Source organism: Esox lucius, chromosome 7 (assembly GCF_011004845.1).
Source record: "Esox lucius isolate fEsoLuc1 chromosome 7, fEsoLuc1.pri, whole genome shotgun sequence".
In the NCBI taxonomy this organism is placed as follows: Eukaryota; Metazoa; Chordata; class Actinopteri; order Esociformes; family Esocidae; genus Esox; species Esox lucius.
The window spans coordinates 40,452,219-40,474,391 of record NC_047575.1 but is presented as its reverse complement, the minus strand read 5'-3'; the positions used below and the strand labels follow the sequence as shown (position 1 = coordinate 40,474,391).

The window sequence follows — 22,173 nt, the reverse complement described above, 5'->3', positions numbered from 1 at the left end:
TCCCTCGCATGTTGCCTGTCACCTGGGAATTCTTTACAGTATTATGTTTAGGTAGTCTTTGACATAGCCTGTATTTATGATTTAATCTTCATTTATATGTAATTGACATCAACAGAAATGCAATTAATCGTGTAAATACCTCAGAGCTCAGTATTTTATTATCTATTTATTTTGTAGCTTACCATTTATCTCATCGTGTTTCCAGTGCTTTAACCTGTTTAGCTTCCACTGCTTGTCTGCAGTGGGATACAAAGCGTTCTGCTGCCGCTGATATGTTTCAGGTCTCAGTAAAATAATTAATTTCTCTGAGTAGGAAATACTATTGTTCCATGTAACACAAATTTGTTTTGTGAACAAATGGTTAGCATTTCTTAGCTAGTAACTGTGAGTTAGTAACTAGATGTGATGATTTTCACGAAGCAGCTGCCAGAGAAGACATGCTGACAGACCGAGATTCTATAATAGTCATTTGCATTTGTGGACAATATGTTTAAAACCTACTCTAGCTTGCTTTAATAAGTACTCTAGCAGTACTTATTGTGGTACTGTAAGCAGTACCACGTGTATTGTGGTACTGCTTACAGTACCATAATACACGTCGGCTCAGCCTGTGACATCGCTACACCCTCAGCATTCGAACTCTCCCTCCTAATGGCCGACGGCCGGGAATGACGGTTTCCCCTTTCCTCTGTAAGCACTTCTTTGTGTGACACTAGTAGCACTCTTTTGACCATGCCTCTGACAAGTCTAGCACACCCCTTTTGTATTGTATTGTAATGTTATATGCAAAAATTGTTTTTTATGAACAAATGGGAAGCATTTCTTAGCTAGTAACTGTGAGTTAGTAACTAGATAGCAAAAAACATCCAGTATGCGGCAGTCCTGTGGGCAAAAATGCCTTGTTGATGCTAGAGGTCAGAGGAGAATGGGCCGACTGATTCAAGCTGATAGAAGAGCAACTTTGACTGAAATAACCACTCATTACAACCGAGGTATGCAGCAAAGCATTTGTGAAGCCACAACACGCACAACCTTGAGGCGGATGGGCTACAACAGCAGAAGACCCCACCGGGTACCACTCATCTCCACTACAAATAGGAAAAAGAGGCTACAATTTGCACGAGCTCACCAAAATTGGACAGTTGAAGACTGGAAGAATGTTGCCTGGTCTGATGAGTCTCGATTTCTGTTGAGACATTCAGATGGTAGAGTCAGAATTTGGCGTAAACAGAATGAGAACATGGATCCATCATGCCTTGTTACCACTGTGCAGGCTGGTGGTGGTGGTGTAATGGTGTGGGGGATGTTTTCTTGGCACACTTTAGGCCCCTTAGTGCCAATTGGGCATTGTTTAAATGCCACGGCCTACCTGAGCATTGTTTCTGACCATGTCCATCCCTTCATGACCACCATGTACCCATCCTCTGATGGCTACTTCCAGCAGGGTAATGCACCATGTCACAAAGCTCGAATCATTTCAAATTGGTTTCTTGAACATGACAATGAGTTCACTGTACTGAAATGGCCCCCACAGTCACCAGATCTCAACCCAATAGAGCATCTTTGGGATGTGGTGGAATGGGAGCTTCGTGCCCTGGATGTGCATCCCACAAATCTCCATCAACTGCAAGATGCTATCCTATCAATATGGGCCAACATTTCTAAAGAATGCTTTCAGCACCTTGTTGAATCAATGCCATGTAGAATGAAGGCAGTTCTGAAGGCGACAGGGGGTCAAACAAAGTATTAGTATGGTGTTCCTAATAATCCTTTAGGTGAGTGTATGTACCATTTGTAAAGAAAACACGAGTGAGCAGGCCAAACACGTGTTTTTTTCCTTATGGGATTCACATTCTTCTGTGGGTCATAACAGAATGGCACAGAACATGGCAACAAAGAAAAATATTTACTGCCCCCTGTTCAAAAGTCTGCATACCCTTAGAACTTAATAATGTGTATTGCCCTCTGTAGCATCAATGACTGAAACATGGTGCATTCATCTTGACATCAATTCCTCATGCCTTTAGAGCGCACCCCCACCCCCAAAAACATCAGTGAGACACCATCATGCTTCACAGTGGGGATGGTATTTTGTTCACTATAGGCCTTGTTGACCCCTCTTTTGTGACCATAAAGCTCTATTTTGTTCTCGTCACTCCAAATTACAGTGTGCCAGAAGCTTTGAGGCTTGTCAAGGTGTTGTCAAACATATTGTATCCGGGCTTTTTTGTGGCATTGGGGCAGTAAAGGCTTCTTTCCGGCAACTCGACCTTGCACCTCATTTTTGTTCAAATATTGTCGTATTGTGCTTTTTGAAACAACCACACTGTCTTTTTCCAGAGCAGCCTGTATTTCTCCTGAGGTTACCTGTGGGTTTTTCTTTGTAACCCGAACAATTCTTCTGGCAGTTTTAGCTGAAATCTTTCTTGGGCTACCTGACCTTGGCTTGGCATCAAGAGATCCTTGAATTTTCCACTTCTTAATACTGACTTTTGATATCTTTTGATATTCTTTTCCGTCATTATATTGTTCCATTACCTTGTTATGCAAGTCTTTTGACAGTTATTTTCTGCTCCCATTGGCTCAGTATCTAGACTGCTCAGTGCATCCATGTGAGAGCTAACAAACTAATTTACTAATTTCCTGCCTGTTGGGCCCTGTCCGGGGCCTCCCCCGGATAGGGCCACAGTGTCTCAGGACCTCCCTGTCTCAGCCCCAAGGTCTTACGCTGCTATATTATTGTGCTGACCCTTGAGTAGGGTCAGTTCTCCTTCTCCACTATATGATGATTTTTAAATAATTAATTTGCATTTTATTGCATGACATAAGCATTTGATCACCTACCAACCAGTAAGAATTCTGGCTCTCACAGACCTTTTAGTTTTTCTTTAAGAAGCTCTCCTGTTCCCCACTCATTACCTGTATTAACTGCACCTGTTTGAACTCGTTACCTGTATAAAAGACACAATGGCCAAGACTATGAGGCTGTGTAAGGACATCAGGGATAAAATTGTAGACCTGCACAAGGCTGAGATGGGCTACAGGACAATAGGCAAGCAGTTTAATGACAAGGCAACAACTGTTGGCGCAATTATTAGAAAATGGAAGAAGTTCAAGATGACGGTCAATCTCCCTCAGTCTGGGGCTCCATGCAAGATCTCACCTAGTGGGGCATCAATGGTCATGAGGAAGGTGAGGGATCAGCCCAGAACACGGCAGGAACTGATCAATGACCTGAAGAAAATTGGGACCACAGTTTCAAAGAAAACCATTAGTAACACACTACGCCGTCATGGATTAAAATCCTGCAGCGCACGCAAGGTCCCCCTGCTCAAGCCAGCGCATGTCCAGGCCTGTCTAAAATTTGCCAATGACCATCTGGATGATCCAGAGGAGGAATGGGAGAAGGTCATGTGGTCTGAAGGATCTGGAGAAGGTCTGTATGGAGGAGTGGGCCAAAATCCCTGCTGCAGTGTGTGCAAACCTGTTCAAGAACTACAGGAAACGTATGATCTCTGTAATTGCAAACAAAGGTTTCTGTACCAAATAATAAGTTCTGCTTTTCTGTTGTATGAAATACTTATGTCATGCAATAAAAAGCAAATTAATTACTTAAAAATCATACAACGTGATTTTCTGGATTTTTGTTTTAGATTCCATCTCTCACAGTTGAAGACTTCCACATGCTTTGTAAGTGGGAGAACCTACAAAAACCTGCAAAAATGCTTTCTGAAGCATTTGAGGCTTTTTCAAATTGTGCCATAAATCAGTTCATTCTCTCAGCTTTTGAACTCACTGTACAGTGGCATAACCTGCTGGTCATGAACAAATAACACATGTTTAATGTTTCTATATATGTCTTTTTCCATAATATCATTCAAGACTTTGTGGTGCAAATGTTTAAGTGTGTGCGTTGCGAAGGGGAATTAGAATGCGGGTTCGTACCTTACATTCATCTTGCCTTACCAGATAGCTTTTTAACTGTGCATCCATTCAAATGTTTTGGATTATAAAGACAAGGATGTCACTGGATTTGATTGCTGTGCCCCACCCTACTCTAGGACTCTCAGACCGCATCATGGTCCATCTAACACCCACAAACAGGAAAAGGAGGATGAAGTGAAGAGCCTTCTTTATACAGATCCAGACCTTCTGTCAAAGGTATGCAGCAGTGAAGCCACAGAGGGACATTTTCAGGTCTGCCATTAATGGTCTGGATGAGTACACTGATGCTGTGACATCGTACATCAGCTTCTGTGAGGACGACTGCATACCAACATGGACCAAGGTGAGCTACAACAACGACAAACTGCCTGGTTCACTGCCAAACTCAGATAGCTGCGTTCAGAAAGGACACGATGTTCAGGAGTAGAGTGAGAGACAGGTACAGAGAGGCTAAATATAGCTTTGGTGAGGCAGTGAAGGAAGCCAAGTGCCTGTATGGAGAGAAAGTAAAACAACTGTTCCAAACTAACGACTCCACGTCTGTTTGGAGAGGTCTCCAACAGATTATCAAATACAAGCCTAAATCCCCCCACTCCGACTTGCCAACGACATGATTGAGTTCTACTGCAGATTTGAAAGACAAAAGGGCAGTCCTGACAACATACCTTCTCCCTGTGCATCCAGCCATCAACACCAACCCCCCACCATCAGGGCTCATTCACAATCACACATCTCAATCATCCTCAACTACAATGGAACACTGCAATGGAACTTTCAATCCTGGTAGGGGACGTTAACAGACTATTCAAGAGACAGAACACCCAAAAAGCAGCAGGGCCAGATCAGATCAGCTTTCTGCTGTGATTACGGACATCTTCAACCCCTCACTGGAGACATACTGCATCCTAGACAGTTTCAAGTCCTCCATCATCAACCCAAGTCATTTGAGTGCATTGTGCTGTCCCACCTCAAGACCATCACCGACCCTCTACTAGACCCACTACGGTTTGCCTGCAGAGCCAACAGGTCTGTGGACGACACGGTCAACATGGCTCTTCACTTCATCCTCCAGCATCTGGACTCCCCTGGAACCTACACCAGAATCCTCTTTGTGTATTTCAATTCCCTATTCAAAACCATAACTCCCACTTTGCTCCAGACAAGCTATCCCAACTGGGAGTGCCCGAGTCCACATGCAGGTGCATCACAGCCTTCCTGTCCAACAGAAGGCAGCACATGAGGCTGGGGAAGCACCTGTCTGACCCCCTGACCATCAGCACCGGCTCCCCTCAAGGTTGTGTCCTATCCCCCCTACTCTTCTCCCTTTACACCAACAGCTGCACCTCCAGTCACCACTTTGTCAAGCCCCTGAAGTTTACAGATTATACCATCCTCATTGGACTTATTTCTAATGAAGACGAGTTTGCCTAGAGGTGGGAGATTGAAAATCTTGTGTCCTGGTGTAGTCAGAACAACTTGTAGCTCAACTTCCTAAAGACAGTGGAGATGATAGTGGACAATTCAGAACTCTCCCCTCTGGCAGAAGGTTGAGGTCTATCTGGACCAGAACCTCTCACCACAAGACCAGTTTCTTTCCTACAGCATTAGGCCTCATGAACATTACCCATGCCCCCGGCATACAGGGGTTTCTGATTCTGATCTCGTACCACCTGTTACTTATGAGCCTGCAATGCTACCAGCTGCACCATTGCTGGTGTGAGAATGCAGGCATTTGTTTTACGTAAGTTATTAAATCAGGTGACCAGTTGAGGTCTGTCACGATAGAGAAGATACAAAAAGTATTCTGTGTTTAACTCAAGTCTTCAAATCCAGGACTTGAGAATAACGATGGCCTGTTGGCACCCGGCCAGTAAAAAGTTGGGACTAAAAACTAGCCACTCGCTGTCCTTGTTGCGCTAGGTTTAAGGTTTGGGGTAAGGCAATAAACTGAAAAAGATTAGGTTAAGGTTAAGGTTAGGTATCACAGCACTGGGGTTAAGGTTTGAGTTAGATTAGAAGAAAAAATTTAAATCCCCCAACATATCATAGTGACCTTGGTAAGGGACTGGATGTCCTTATTTGGAGCAGTGGGTACTTGTGGACCTGAAGGAGATGGGTTCGAAACACTGCTTGCCAATTGCTACTCTTTTTCTAAAATTTTTGCTTAACAGTTTTGGAAACAGCATTGTACAGTAAATATTAAATAATAAATCAGCCATTTCCAGCTACAATAGTCATTTACAACATTTATAATATACACACTGTATTTCTGTTCAGTTTGATGTTATTGTAATGGACCACAAATGTGCTTCTCTTTTGATTTTTTTTAAGGAATTTCTAAGTGATCACAAACATTTGAACATTAGTGTAAGCACATTTTTCCTACAGTGGTATACAAAAAAATAGTTAGGTTAAATTGTACATTTTCAAACATATTTATTGTAGGTCTATGATAGGTCTGTGCTTGTTTATGTACTGACAAACACAATTCCCCTAAGGGGTTTTAAAGCTTTCTTTGAAAGTTTGTATATCAGAATCAGAAAAGGTTTTATTGCCAATTCCTTTTCTGTTATCCAATCATGCCCACTAATCTTCGAACATAATTCCTATTAATGTTGACAGAGCATATCTAAATAATCAGAAAATATGGATTATGAAGCTCACCAAAGTAATCCATAAATCAATAAAATAAGACAAGTTAAGATTATAGTGAAAGTGCTATGGCATTACTGTCACGTTTCAAGGAAGGCAGTAGGCATGGAGCAGAGCGAATATGGAAACTTCCTTTATTTTTTCTACAACTCACTATCAACTGAGTACATAATATTAAAGCGCCACAAATGTGAACTGAAGCAAAATGGCATAAAATGAACCACAAAACAGAAGGCAAACCAGAGTAACTTAAATAGGGTCCCCAATTAGTGGCAACAAGGGGCAGCTGCCCCTAATTGGGGACAATCAAAAACATCAGCGCAGAGATGCCTAGATGCACAACTGCAGGCAGGCCCTGGCTGTGACCCCCAGAAGCTTAGAGATGCCCGGAGGCCCCCAGCCAGGACCTGACAATTAGGTTATTAGTGGAACCAATCACATTCAGTTAAAAATCTCAATATTGTAATGTATTTAGGGTTTTTAGGCTTATAGTATGTTTTTACAAGCCTGTCTAATTTTATCCATCCTAACTCCATACACAATTGGATTGAAAAGTGGCTGGCACATCAGGAAATACACTGATAGAACAGTGTGAAGTACAGCTGGAACATTTTGCCTTGGTCTATCAATTCTACTCTGGATCAAAATTAAGAAACAGCCAAAAGAGAAGTTAAGCAGTGATGCCAGATGAGGAGTACAGGTGTTGAAAGCTTTCTGTCGGTTCTCAGTAGAAGACTTCAAACAAATAGTCAGAATCTTAATATAGGAGAGACAAATTGTAAATAAAGGGACAGCAAACAACACAACAAAACCGCAAAGTCCAAAGATGTTATTAACTGTCATGTCTGAAGTTGAACAGGCTAGTTTTACTACAAGGTAGTTGTCACAGTACAGCTTTTCGATAACATTTCCACACAGTTGCAAACGAAGAGTTAGAGACAGATGTATGATGTCATTAACGAAAGTAAATAACCATGTTACACAAACTAATATACACACCTTCTTGGGTGCCATAAGAACATTATACTGTAGTGGATAACATATAGCAAGGTACCTGTCATAGGACATTACAGCTAAATTGCTTAATTCAATTGATCCATACGTATATATACACAAAAGATCTGTAGATAACAGTACACAGTGGAAACTGAATGGTCATCTGAAACCAAATTAGTCATGAGAGCAGGAAACAAAGCAGTGCTTCCATACAAGTCATTTACAAACAAACTACACAGAAACAGATACATGGGTTTGTGAAGGCTTCTCTCTGTACATATAACCACAATAAGCAATGTGTTGGCAAACAATATAGAGATATATAATGCAGTTATTATGAATAAATAAAAATACTTTAACCGTCCAATATCACTATATCCAGCAAGTATAAATGAGTGAAATTGTGTTGAGTTCATCCTGTATGTGACAAAAAACACACAAATAAAATACTTCAGTTTCGATTTTCAGGTGCCTAAGACTTTTGCACCATACTGTATATACTTTTTACGCAATATTTAGTTTACCAGAGAGCAGTGTTTATGAGGTACACTAATCAGCCTCTATGACTGACATCTCCGCTTCATTTATATATATTTATATAATTACTCATCACAGAATTTGTCTTCAAATTCATCACTGTCGTAGCTACAGTATATTCATGAGAAAGCATTATTTACTGTTGCAGAACAACACAAACAGAACATACAGCAGATATTATATAAAATTAAACATAATAGATCCTTCATACAGTTTAACAATATTCACATTTTCAGTAAGAATTACATTAAACTCACCCTCTTCTACCAGTTTTAGTTCAACACTTATAAAGACTACATGTATAAACACCCCAAACACAGTGTGTGACTCCAATGCTATGCTAGTAGTGAAGTGATGTTTGTGGTAGCTCTGGTGATCAAGCGTTTAAAAAATAACAGGATTCTTGTCTAAAACAGGTGTATGTCAAAAACAGTATGTAGGTCTGTGTAGGCCTACGGTATCTTCAATGTCATTGATCTGTTCCCCACTACTCTAATTTCACATCACTGAACTTTTATACCTTTCAAAGGAATATAAATAATTATACATCACTGTTGTGTTGTTGTTCCAGACTGACTGTACAGTTGGCCCCATGCTGCCTGAATCATCTGGGACCTCAGAGATCACTTGAAAGGGCAATGCATATTGGGAAATGATATCATGCTTAATTCCTTTAAGCAAATACAACTCAAATTTGAAACCCTGTTTAATTTTATTTATTTGTTTTAATTCTGGGAGCTTATGGAGTTGTACAGTGTAAGTGAGTGGTACTCATTTTGTTTGAGGCAATCAGTTACCACAAAACTTTCAACTTTTGAACCAAAAGGTTGTGAGTTATTTAAATCATAGCCTTTTAGTTTTATACAGCTCCAGAAAAAAATTAAGAGATCACTGCACCTTTTTCTTTCCTTTCCAAAAGAGTTTAAAAGAAAAGTTTTGAGTGAGGAACAGAAGTGTTCATTTTGCAGTGGTGTCTTCATTTTAACCCTTCTGTTCCTCACTCAAAACATTCCTTTTTGACTTCTTTGGAAATGAAAGAAAAATTTTCAGTGGTCTCTTAATTTTTTCAGGGCTGTTTTACTTAAATTATTACATTTCCTTTAAATTACATTACAAGTATGATGGACACATACACATTGAGTTTTTCCAACATTAAATACTCAGTTACTTTACTTAATATTTTGTTTTGCTATATTGACTTAATTTCATCTAATAAGCAAGCAAGTTTATTTATATAGCACAATTCATACATAGAAGCAATTCAATGTGCTTTACTATACACATTTTTATTTATTTATAGAATTTAAACAGTCAGATTGTTACAATTATCCTCACATTCCAATGCTAGGATGAACCCGTCAGTTCCTTTGTGAGTCAATCTTTGCATCAATGTCTTACTTGGCTCTCTCCAGGGGGACATTTATGCCATGTCTGTACATGCATTTTATATTGATCATCAGTGAATTACAGTTAACATTAACACTCTTTACTGAACCACCCCGGTATCTCAATCCTTGCGGTCCAGTGCTTGGGTAAACTCGTCAAACCTTTTGTGAGAAAATACCCTTAATCGATGTAAACAGCAACAGAAGAACTTGCATTATCCGTCATCTGCAGATTGTTACATTTACACAGTTTATTCCTCTGATAGCACCAGAAATTGCGATTGGTAAAACATAGCAACATTGAAATTTAATAACAGAAGAAATCAAAGAATGAGAGAAATATAAAAGACATCATAAAATAACAGCATAATAATTAAACATAGAATAAGAAAATAGAAATAGAATAAAAACGTGATAAAAACATAGCTATAAAAGCTGTAAGGCTAAACAGTGCGGTTAAGTTTAAGCTCTCAGTCATAGGCACATGAAAACTGAAGTGTTTTTATCCTGGATTTAAAAATGGATACGTTTGGGGCATCTAAGATCTTCTGGTAGTTTATTCCAGTTGTGTACAGCATAACTGCTAAACGCCGCTTGACCATGTTTAGTTTGGACTCTGGGCTCTACTAGCTGATCTGAGTTCATGGAGCTAAAAGCCCTGCTCGGTTTATATTCTTCAAACATATCGGAAATGTATTCGGGGCCTAAACCATTCAGTGATTTATACACTAAAAGCACCACTTTAAAATCTATTCTGTAACTGAGAAGTGAGAAGAATTACCATTTTGAGTTTCAGTAACTGAAAACATTTCAGTTGACTCTTTTAGCAATTCAATTAATTTGTAATCAAAAGGTACATGTAAAAGTAACTGCAAAAATGTAAGTTCCACACACAAATTACTTTTAAGTGAATAAACTTTACAGTTGCCTTAACATTTTTGAGTTCTGCTAACTTATTTGGGTTTACAGTGTAGCACACCAGGCAATGATGCTAATTAAAAACATGCTAATTATTAGCTGGCTACAACTAGTCCAGCATGAGACACTTCCTATTTGGCATGTTTGCTGTAAGACTCATTAATGTAATGAGATGCTACTTAACATAACAGGGTAGGGTTTGCGGTTATTGTACTTTTTTTTCAAAACTCCAAACATGATAGCATGCTAGGTTGCAAGAAACTACAAAGGCTTATTTGGAAGAAAAAGCTAAGCAATTCTATTATATCTTTACATGCAGAATATATTATGTATGATTTTACTTGGAGAGATATTTGGAGTTTTTCGAGCTACTACAATGCTGCACTTGGTGGTGACATCGTCATTGAGTGTAGTTTTGTAAGCCACATTAGCAACTAATTAGGTTTTCGTCATGTTTTGGTAAAATCTAGTAAGAGGTCTGGATAAAAGTCACCTTGTGTTTAATATGTTTACACAATTATCAAAACAGTGAGATCATGTAAGCCTACTATGGAAAAAAATCAATGGTGTAATGGCTGAAATCACAACTTTTTATGGATTTTAAGACCAATATGATTCATACTACACTGCTCAAAAAATGTGGGGAACCCTAAGGGAAAGTAATCATCCCAGTATAACATCAAGTCAATTAAACAGGGATAACAATCCATCCAGTTAGGAAGCATAAGCGATTGTGTATCAGTGTCACCTGTTTTTACAGGTGGTGGCCACAGACAGTTACTCTCTCCTTAACCTGTCCCTGTCACTACTGGTAGCATGAGGACCACTGGAACCCTGTTCTCTTCACAGATGAGAGCAGGTTCACCCTGAGCACACGTGACAGACGTGTAAGAGTCTGGAGACGCCATTGTGAACGTTATGGTGCCTACATCATCATCCTGCATGAACAGTTTGGCGGTGGGTCATTGATGGTCTGGGGAGGAATATCCCCAGAGGGTCGCAGAGACCTCCACATGCTAGCCTACAGTACCCTGAAGGCTGTTAGGTACCAGGATGAAATCCTCAGACCCATCGTCAGAACTTACGCTGGTGCAGTGGGCCCTGGATTCTTCTTAGTTCAGAACAATGCCCCGCCTCATGTGGCCAGAGTGTGTAGGCAGTTCTTGGATCACAAAGGCATTGATGCCATTGACTGGCCCTCACGTTCCCCAGCCATGAATACAATTGAGAACCTCTGGGACGTTATGTATCAGTGCATTCTACGCCACCAAGGAGCACCATAGACTGTCCAGGAGCTCACTGATGCCCTGATCCAGGTCAGGCCGGAGATCCCCCAGGACACTATCCATTGTCTAAACAGGAGCATTGACAGACGTTGTCAGGACTGCATACTTGCAGGTGGGAGCCATACACACTACTGAGCAGGCACGTGCACAGGTAAGGCTCAACCTGTGCAGAGCACATGCCCCTTTGCTATCTAGTGCCCTTTCATGTGCCCGTCTGCCTTGGTGACGTGCGTCGTGCACACCGACGAGCATGCCTCGGCCATGTCTTTTACGCGCGTCACTCACTCACTCCGATGGGCATGCGTCCTCCGTTTTTCTTTTTTGCACGCCACTCTCTCTGTCCATGTGACACGACAACTCCACCCACTTTTTCAGATTCAGCACATGCCCCTCAGTCTGTGCACAGTAATGCTACTGAGTCACATTATGTTGGAACAGCATAATGGATTTTTATCCAGCCCTCAATCGGTTGGTGATACAGAAGATAGCAGTACTCTGGAGAGTTGAAGCTGCAAGGTCCAGGAGGCATGTAGAGGCAGAGGAAGAAGCCAGGAGATCCAGTTCTGAGACTAAATCATTGGTATAACCAACATTCAAATCCAGGGATGTTTGAGGATCAGGAGGGATTTTAACAACCTCTGAACCCACTATGTTATCACTGCGCACATTCCAGTCTATGCCTTCCATAGTGCCACCTGGTGGTGTCTGTATAAATCATCTGCCATGCTTCAACACCCAATACATTACATTTGTTCTAAGACACAGGTACAAAGAGACAATTGTGTAAATAGAACAGCAGCAAGAAATAGCATTCAAATGACACAAAATAACATTACATAAGGCACATACTGTACATGTCATACGAGATATACAGCTCCGAAAAAAACTCAAAACCTTCCTCAACATTTTTAGAAAGGAAAGAAAAAAGTGCAGTGCTCTCTTAATTTTTTCTAGAGCGATGTATATGACAAATATATGTATATGACAAATAGGCCATCTGAATGAATAAACTAAATAATCAAGAAATATTTAAATAGGTAGTGAAGTAACATAGAATCAAGGTTAATTCCTCATTTACAAAGACAGATAGGTCAAAGTGCACACTATCAGCATAAATTATAGCAATGTTAGAAGTTGAACAGGCAAGTTTTACTACAAGGTAGTTGTCACAGTACACTTTTTCTATTACGATACCACAGAAGTTTAAATTAATAGTTAATAACAAAAGTATGATGTTTTGTATGAAAATCAACAACCATATTACACACAGAAATACACATCTTCTGTCATCAGGACATTATACGAGAGTGGATAACATATAGCAAGGTAAATGTCATAGGACATGACTGCTAAATTACTGAATTCAGTAAATCGATATGAATAAATACAAAAGATCTGTAGATAACAGTACACGTTAGAAACTGAATGGTCATCTGAAACCAAATTAGTCATGAGAGCAGGATACAAAGCAGAGCTTCCATACAAGTCATTTACAAACAAACTACACAGAAATAGATACATGGGTTTGTGAAGGATTCTCTCCATACTTATAACTACAAAAAGCAATGTGTTGGTAGATGCTATAGAGATATACAGTGGGGAGAACAAGTATTTGATGCACTGCCAATTTTGCAGGTTTTCCTACTTACAAAGCATGTAGAAGTCTGTAATTTTTATCATAGCATGACAAAAAAGCAGAACTTAATATTTGGTACAGAAACCTTTGTTTGCAATTACAGAGATCATACGTTTTCTGTAGTTCTTGACCAGGTTTGCACACACTGCAGCAGGGATTTTGGCCCACTCCTCCATATAGACCTTTTCCAGATCCTTCAGTTTTCGGGGTTGTCGCTGGGCAATATGGACTTTCAGCTCCCTCCAAAGATTTTCTATTGGGTTCAGGTCTGGAGACTGGCTAGGCCACTCCAGGACCTTGAGATGCTTCTTACGGAGCCACTCCTTGCCCTGGCTGGGTGTTTCGGGTCGTTGTCATGCTGGAAGACCCAGCCACGGCCCATCTTCAATGCTCTTACTGAGGGAAGGAAGTTGTTGGCCAGGATATTGCGATACATGGCCCCATTCGTCGTCCTGTCCCCTTTGCAGAAAAGCATCCCCAAAGAATTATGTTTCCACCTCCATGCTTCACGGTTGGGATGGTGTTCTTGGGGTTGTACTAATCCTTCTTCTTCCTCCAAACACGGCGAGTGGAATTTAGACCAAAAAACTATATTTTTGTCTCATCAGACCACATGACCTTCTCCTATTTCTCCTCTGGATCATCCCGATGGTCATTGGCAAACTTCAGACGGGCCTGGACATGCGCTGGCTTGAGCAGGGGGACCTTGCGTGTACTGCAGGGTTTTAATCCATGACGTGTAGTGTGTTACTAATGGTTTTCTTTGAGACTGTGGTCCCAGCTCTCTTCAGGTCTTTGACCAGGTCCTGCCGTGTAGTTCTGGGCTGATCCCTCACCTTCATCAAAATCATTGATGCCCCACGAGGTGAGATCTGGCATGGAGCCCCAGACCGAGGGAGATTGACCGTCATCTTGAACTTCTTCCATTTTCTAATAATTGCACCAACAGTTGTTGCCTTCTCACCAAGCTGCTTGCCTATTGTCCTGTAGCCCATCTCAGCCTTGTGCAGGTCTACAATTTTATCCCTGATGTCCTTACACAGCCTCGTAGTCTTGGCCATTGTGTCTTTTATACAGGTAACGAGTTCAAACAGGTGCAGTTAATACAGGTAATGAGTGGGGAACAGGAGAGCTTCTTAAAGAAAAACTAACAGGTCTGTGAAAGCCGGAATTCTTACTGGTTGGTAGGTGATCAAATACTTATGTCATGCAATAAAATATTAATTATTTAAAAATCCTACAATATGATTTTCTGGATTTTTGTTTTATAATCTGTTTCTCACAGTTGAAGTGTACCTATTACAGACCTCTACATACTTTGTAAGTAGGAAAACATCAAGTATCAAGTATACTTGTTCTCCCCACTGTATATATATAAATGTATTATTGAAATAAAGGAAGTATAAAGAATAGACATAATATAAAATCACTATGATAAAATATTCATAAAAGCCATCTTCATAAAAATGTGTTTTTACATAAGATTTACAATAATACATTGACGTAGCATCTCCGACATTCTGTGGTAGGCTGTTACAGTCTAGGTTGCCCATATTGCACCAGTTCCCTTTCATTTTCAGTCTGTACCCCGGGACAGCCAGAAGTCCTTTTTCAGCTGGTCTGAGAGGCGTATGTGTTTAGCATGTCACTAATGTAATCAGGTGCCAGATCATGTCATGCCTTTTAAAAGTGATGAGTATCATTTTAAAATCAACTCTGAACTTTACTGGTAACCAAAACGTTGGTTATATGAGACCTTAAATTAGCCTTGAACAAAGAAAGAACAAAGAAGGACCGGAACTGTACATGCATGTTTCAGTCAGTAGGTTCTGCCTCCTGAACAACAGACAGCTAATGAGGAAAACCCACTGCCAGTGGAGGATATCCAGTGGGGATCTCCAGATATTCTTGTGCAATGGTGTTTATTTAAATATGATGATGACCTTTTGATGATGACCTTTATCCAAGCATCATGCCCAGCACGGACGAAACAACTGTGTGCATGATAACGGACCAAACCGATTTTTCTGGACTTCTCAGGATGACCTCAATTGGTAACAGTTTGGTGAAATCCTTGAGATGATTCCACCCCCACAACGAGTTCCATCCTGCCATGTAGAGGTTGAGAGGTGATGTGGGCCAAACTCTCATGATAAACACAGTACATCTACCGTTTGTTGCATTTAGTTCACAAACAGCTCAACTACTCGACATACACACACACACACACACACAAAGATGGCCATGCTGTTACTGCTGTAATTACAGCTGTTCTGGTCAACATGTGCTTGGAGAATGTTCAGTTTTCATGATTCTGTTTAGCTGTTGAATTAGATGTCCTTTATGTGGTGAGATGTGAGATGTGGTAATAAAACCCAGATTATTCTATATATATCTGATGTCCTTATTACATTGTTGCTTTCAATGAGATGTAAATCTTGGAAGGACTTTGATTTGAAAGTACATATGGAAGCCAATGTGTCTCTTCAACTTCGTTACAGTATTCAACCAAGTCACATGAAAGTTTTGGGTTGAAAAATGGTAAAGATGATTAAATATGAATTAAGCTTTTGTTATGATTAGTCTGATATGTTGAGGGCAATCTGAAGAAAATGAAATTTTAGTAAATTTTTCTGACTGAATTGGTCTGGGGGACACATGATCATTAAGTAATTGTTGATTTTATATCAAGTTTACAGCTCTGCTTACAGCACAAATGTTCAAGTAGTTCGGCTTTGTCTGATGGCTTGTGACCATCCATCTTCCTCTTGATCAAATTCCAGAGGTTATCAATGGTGTTCAGGTCTGGAGATTGGGCTGGCCATGACAGGGTCTTGATCTAATTGGTCTTCCATCCACACCTTGATTGATCTGGCTGTGTGGCATGGAGCATTGTCCTGCTGGAAAAGGAAGCAGGTCAGAGCAGAAGGAAGCAGGTTTTCTTCCAGGATAACCTTGTACTTGTCTTGAGTCCTTCACAAAGACAAATCTGCCCAATTCCAGCCCTGCTGAAGCATCCCCAGATCATCACGATCATCCAGCAAATTTCACAGTGGGTGTGAGACAATGTGGCTTGTAGGCCTCTCCAGGTCTCAGTCTAACCATTAGGTGACCTGGTGTTGGGCATAGCTGAAAATGTGACTCGTCAGTGATGATGACCTTACTCCATTCCTCTACGGTCCAATCCTTATGGTGTTTTGCAAATTTCAGCCTGGCTCTTCGTTGCTTCTCATTGATGAAGGGCTTTTTTCAAGTTTTGCAGAATTTCTGCCCTGCCCCTAGGAGCCTGTTTCGAACCGTCCTCGCTATGCACTTCACCCCAACTGCTGAATGACATTCTTTTTGTAGGTCACTTAATGTCATGTTACAGTTGTTGAGTGACATTCAAATGATTTGACGGTCATCTTGGTCAGTGGACAGTTGTTTTTTTGCCCTCTGCCAGTCTGTAGCTTTGTTGTTCCTAATGTCTGTTGCTTGACCTTTTTCGTATGAACTCCCGTCTTTGAAATTTTCAGTATGGAAGCAACCCTGACGCTCACCTTATCCCTCTGCCAATAAAGCCAGAATTGAACCCTCCTGTTCCTCACTGAAAGCTTTTCTTTCCAACAATTTTGTCATGCTGAATAATTATTTTATTTATTCAAATTTCCTTTGAGGTAATACTTGCACAGTTTTTACCATCCATCTGGTCCTATTGCAAGAGGATAGTGATGACCACAGCAGTGGTCTTTATACTTTGTCTCATTAAATTAGATTTGGTTCAGGTACTTACCTAATTAGTACCTCATTAAGTAAAATTAGGTGTGTCTGTGTTGGAATTTAACAGATACTGGAATGGAATGGCTGCCATACATACATACAAATTAGGAGTGGTCACTTAATTTTTTCCAGAGCAGTATATTAGTGCATACATATTTATTTTCTCGAACTGGCCTGCTGTGGTTATCCAATTCACAACCAGAAAAAGTATTTTAAACGGCAACGGCAGCAAAAGGATCAATTCTGAAGAGTACAGAGACATGTTGTCTGGACAGATATAACCAAATCCATCTAAATTTATTGAAAGGAACTTGTAGCAGGCCAAGGACTGACAACATAAACTGGAGTCTCCAACATGAGGATTGCTTGCAGCCTATTTATGAGAAGCTCACTTATGAATAGTACATACATAGTTTACTTTTACTACAGAAGCATGCTTTTGTAATACATGCAGAATGTGGTTTGGCATTGTCTTGCTGAAATCATCAAGGCCTTCCATTTAAAATACTTTTTCTGGATGGCAGCATATGTTGCTCCAAAACCTGTATATATTGTTCAGGATTAATGGTGCCTTTACAGATGTGCAAATCACAAGCCATATTGTTACGCATGCAGGTTACCTGTATGTGCATTTGTGTTTTTTCCCCTCCTTCTGCCCTAATCACAGGTGTCCTTTATGTTCCTGATTGTTGTTGTTGGTAAGTCCCACATGACAGTCGTCAGTACATCACCTGACTGCTAAGGTGGACCAATGAGTGGAAACTCCTCCTGATTGTTCCACCTCTTCCTTTTGTCCATTACCGAATCACATCACACATCCCCTGGTTTAAAAATTTAGTCAGTTATTTCCCCCCAGAGAGACTCTTTCGCATTATTACATGATTATATTGACACAAACCTTACATACATATCTTTTGACAGACAGACACTTTTGTTCATTCATTCACCACATAGATTTAGTGCATACATCTCACTTTATCCTGTTTCATGTGAGTACTGTATAGTTTCATTCCTTGGGTTCAGCTCAACCGCTTTCCCTAATCCGTTTACCGTGTGTTTAAAGTAAATGTAAAATTTTTGACAGAAGCTTTGGTTGTCTTGTTCTGACTATTCTTTTACACTACACCACTTTTATGTTACAGGTCTCTGTACCATTCACCCTTGACTGCTAGAGCCACAGGGTTCGTAACACATGTGCACTAATGCACCCCCATACCATAATTGATGCTGGCTTTTGAACTGTGCACTGATAACAAGACTGATGGCTCCTCTCCGCGGTGTCCATGATTCCCAAAATAGTTTCACATTTTAATTTGTCAGACATTAGAACAGTTTTCCACTTTGCCTCAGTCCATCTTAATTGAGCTCATGCCCAGAGATCCCAGTGGCGTTTCTGGATCTTGTTTATAGTTGGTTTCTTCTTTGCATGGTCGAGTTTAAACTTGCATTTGTGGATGCAGTGACATACTGTGTTTACAAACAATTGTTTTCAGAAGTGTTCCTTAGCTCATACAGTGATTTCCTCTACAGAAATGTATCTATTTTTAATGCATTGCTGTCTGACGGCCTAAAGATCACAGCCATCCAATATTGGTTTTCAGCCTTTTCCCCTACATACAGAGATTTATTACACAACTTTTCCAGTCTTCTTTTCCCCCGTCTCAGCTTTTTTGAAACATTTTGCTGGCATCAAATTCAAAGTGGGCATATATTTTTTCAAGAAACAATAATATTTCTCAGTTTCAGCACTTGATATGTTGTCTTTGTACAATTTTTCTGTTGAATATAGTGTTAAAATGTTTTGCACATTGCATTCTTTTTTTTTTCTTTACATTTTATACAGTGTCCCAACTTCTTTGGAGTTGTATGTCACTGTCCTACTATTTATGGTATGCACTATATAACCAATTCACATTAGTATGTTTTTAGCTACCCAGAGCCTTTCTAAAGAATGTTCTTTGCAACATTTGTAATTGGTCTATCAATTCTACACCACAGAGTTAATAGAAAAATGCCCAGATTTCCTAATTTGTTCTTACGCTTCTTTTGATTGTTGCTAGGTTTTGTGGCTTAAATTTCATTGTCCTGCTACTGTTTAAAGCATTACCAGAAACTAAATCATCGCTGATTATTTGAACCCTATCCATGAAATGTATAATATTATATTGGTTCTATGCCTTTAAGGCAATTTTGTATCACATCCCTTTCAAGTGAATGGCCTAAGATTACCCTTTTTTGGTGGGTTTGACCTACAGGTATGTTTATACAAGCCTGTCTGATTTTAGACATCCTAAATCCATACACCATATGTGCTGTCTGCCACAGCACAAAATAAACTGATAAAATAATTTGAAGTAAATTTGGAACATTTTGCATAGGTCTGTCACAACACTTATAGATGTTTATGAAACCATGATGTCAAAACATTTCAAAATCAAGACCAAAAGTGTCATTCATGTTTTACTTATGTTTTCTGTTGCAGATGTACAGGAAGTATGTTTCTACAAGCCTGTCTGATTTTAGACATCCTAACTCCATACACAATAGGATTAAAAAGGGGCTGACACATCAGGAAATACACTGAAATAATAGTTTGAAGTACAGGTGGAAAGGTTTCCAAAGGCTTATCAAATCTACTCTGGAGAAGATTTATTAGGCAGCCAAAAGAGAAGTTCAGCAGTGATGCCAGATGAGGAGTACAAGTGCTGACTGCTTTCTGTCGAGTCTCAGTGGAAGATTTCAAACAAATAGTCAAAATCTTAATATATGAGAAAATAATTGTAAATAACGGGACAGCCAAAAACAAAACAAGACCACAGAGTCCATAGACATTTTTGACAGTTATATCAGGAGCAGAACAGGCTAGTTTCACTACAAGGTAGTTGTCACAGTACACTTTTTCTATTACATTCCCACAGAATTCCAAACAAACAGTTAAATACACATTTATGAACATATGTACAAACATACACAACCATATTAGAAAAACTAAAATACACACCTTCTTTGGTGTCATAAGGATGTTATATTTTAGCGGATAACATATAGCAAGGTACCTGTCATAGGACATAACTGCTAAATTACCAAATTCAATACATCCATATGTATAAATACAAAAGATCTGCAGATAACAGTACACAGTGGAAATGGAATGGTCATCTGAAACCAAATTAGTCATGAGAGCAGGATACAAAGCAGTGCTGCCATACACGTCATTTACAAACAAACTACACAGAAACAGATACATGGGTTTGTGAAGGCTTCTCTCCATATATATAACCACAATAAACAATGTGTTGGAAAACAATATAGAGATGTATAACGAAGTTATTATAATTAAATACAAGTACTTCAACTGTCCAATTTCACTATATCCAGCTAGTATAAATGAGTGGAATTGTGTTGCGTTCATTATTTATGTAATAATACCTTAACTATTTATATATATATTCAGTTCACAGGACAGCTCTGTATATCAGGTAAATTGATTGATCTATGATTGTCATCTCATAATTGTTTCATTCTTAGAACTGTCATGGATTAGTAATACTCAACACATTAGCTCAACATTATTCTTTAAAACGCTGCTGTAGATCAGTAGTTTTATGACTTTCAATAACAATTACAATTGACCCCCTGTCGCAGCAGCTTTACCACTCTGTGTGGTAATACTACACTTACAAACACTCAAATCACAGTGAGCAACTCCAACAGGATGGTATAACAGCAGAACTGGCTAACGTCAATTAGGACTCTTTCAATCCCTTTCTCCACGCTTCACACTGATGTCCTTTTTTCTGTTAAAAAATGTAATATCAATAATAAGACATGATTCTGTTGCATATGAAAACAGGATTTAAATTTAAAACAGGATTTAAGTCGATAAGAGAATTTAGGTTAACAACAGGATTTAATCTGTGTAGACCTCCAGCATATTGTGTCAGTGGTCTGTTACCCCTGAACTAATGTCACATCACAGAACTAATGCCACATCACAGAACTTATATACCTTTTAAAGGAAGATAAAGAAGTATACAGTGTTTTTGTTTTTTTACTTGTGTTGTATTCCACACTTACTGTGTAGTGGGCCCTCCCTCAAATGACATCTTTTGTCACCTGTTTTGTTGTTCCCAACAGACAGAACAGTTGGCCCCATGCTGCCCGAGTCACCTGGGATGATACATATCACTGGGTTTTTGTCCTGGTATTGAAGAAACAATTCTTACAAGCAGAGATGGAATGCATTTCTGCTAGATTTAAAATAGGTAATTTGAAATGACAGTATGTTTTCATTCATTAGCCTTTTTACATTAGCGGTACTTTTACTGAAATCCAGCCTGAAACACCAAAGAAGAAGCAACCGCAAGAGTTTATACACAATGGCTAGGAAAAACGACCTAGTAGGGTTGAAACTTAGGAAGAAACCTAGATAGGAGCCAGACTCTGAGGAGTGGCCAGTCCTCTTCTGGCTATGCCAGTGAAGATTATAAGACTACATCCCCTTTTAGGTCACATTAAAGGTTTTGCATATTCAGTTGACAAGCAGGTCATAAATGCATCTGGGCTGTGTCCAGAGTCTTTGAACAGAATCCTAATCAGCTGCCTTACCAGGTGGAAAAGGACAGGAACAACCAGGTGGGGTGTTGGCAGTGACAGTGGAAATCACCAGGTAGCAACTTGAGCTGCAACACAACCAGGAATTTGGCCTGGGACAGATATGAGCAATGAGTCCTTTGGGCTAGTCAATCCTGAGGTGTGGTCCAAGGGTAAAGTCATCCTAAGGTGTAACAGGACACTGGGAAAGGTAGAGAGAGCATTTCTTGGATTCAAAGGATCCCTGCACATACTTTTCAGACTCACTCCAGATCCTTCAGATTCCGAGGTCCACGCTTGTGGACACTCCAGCTCATCCCAAGGTTTTTCCATGGGTTGTAGGTCAGGGGACTGGGATGACAAGGTATTTTTCTACATTTTAAACTTCCTGTCTACACCAAACCCACCTTTAGTGTTTGTTTACAAAAAGCAATTTTTTTTAGAATCTGACCATAAAACCCAGTCC

The 22,173-nt window shown here is 39.8% G+C and overlaps 1 protein-coding gene and 1 pseudogene across 1 annotated transcript; both read right to left on the bottom strand.

Annotated features, from left to right (window-relative positions):
- Window positions 1–7,083: 7,083 nt before the first annotated feature.
- LOC105010380 lies at window positions 7,084–8,009 on the bottom strand (annotated as a pseudogene).
- Window positions 8,010–19,578: 11,569 nt separating this feature from the next.
- On the bottom strand, window positions 19,579–20,526 carry LOC105010401 (olfactory receptor 11A1-like). Its single transcript, XM_010869733.1, has one exon. The coding sequence runs from the start codon at window positions 20,524–20,526 to the stop codon at window positions 19,579–19,581; it is 948 nt and encodes a 315-aa protein (XP_010868035.1).
- Window positions 20,527–22,173: the final 1,647 nt, after the last annotated feature.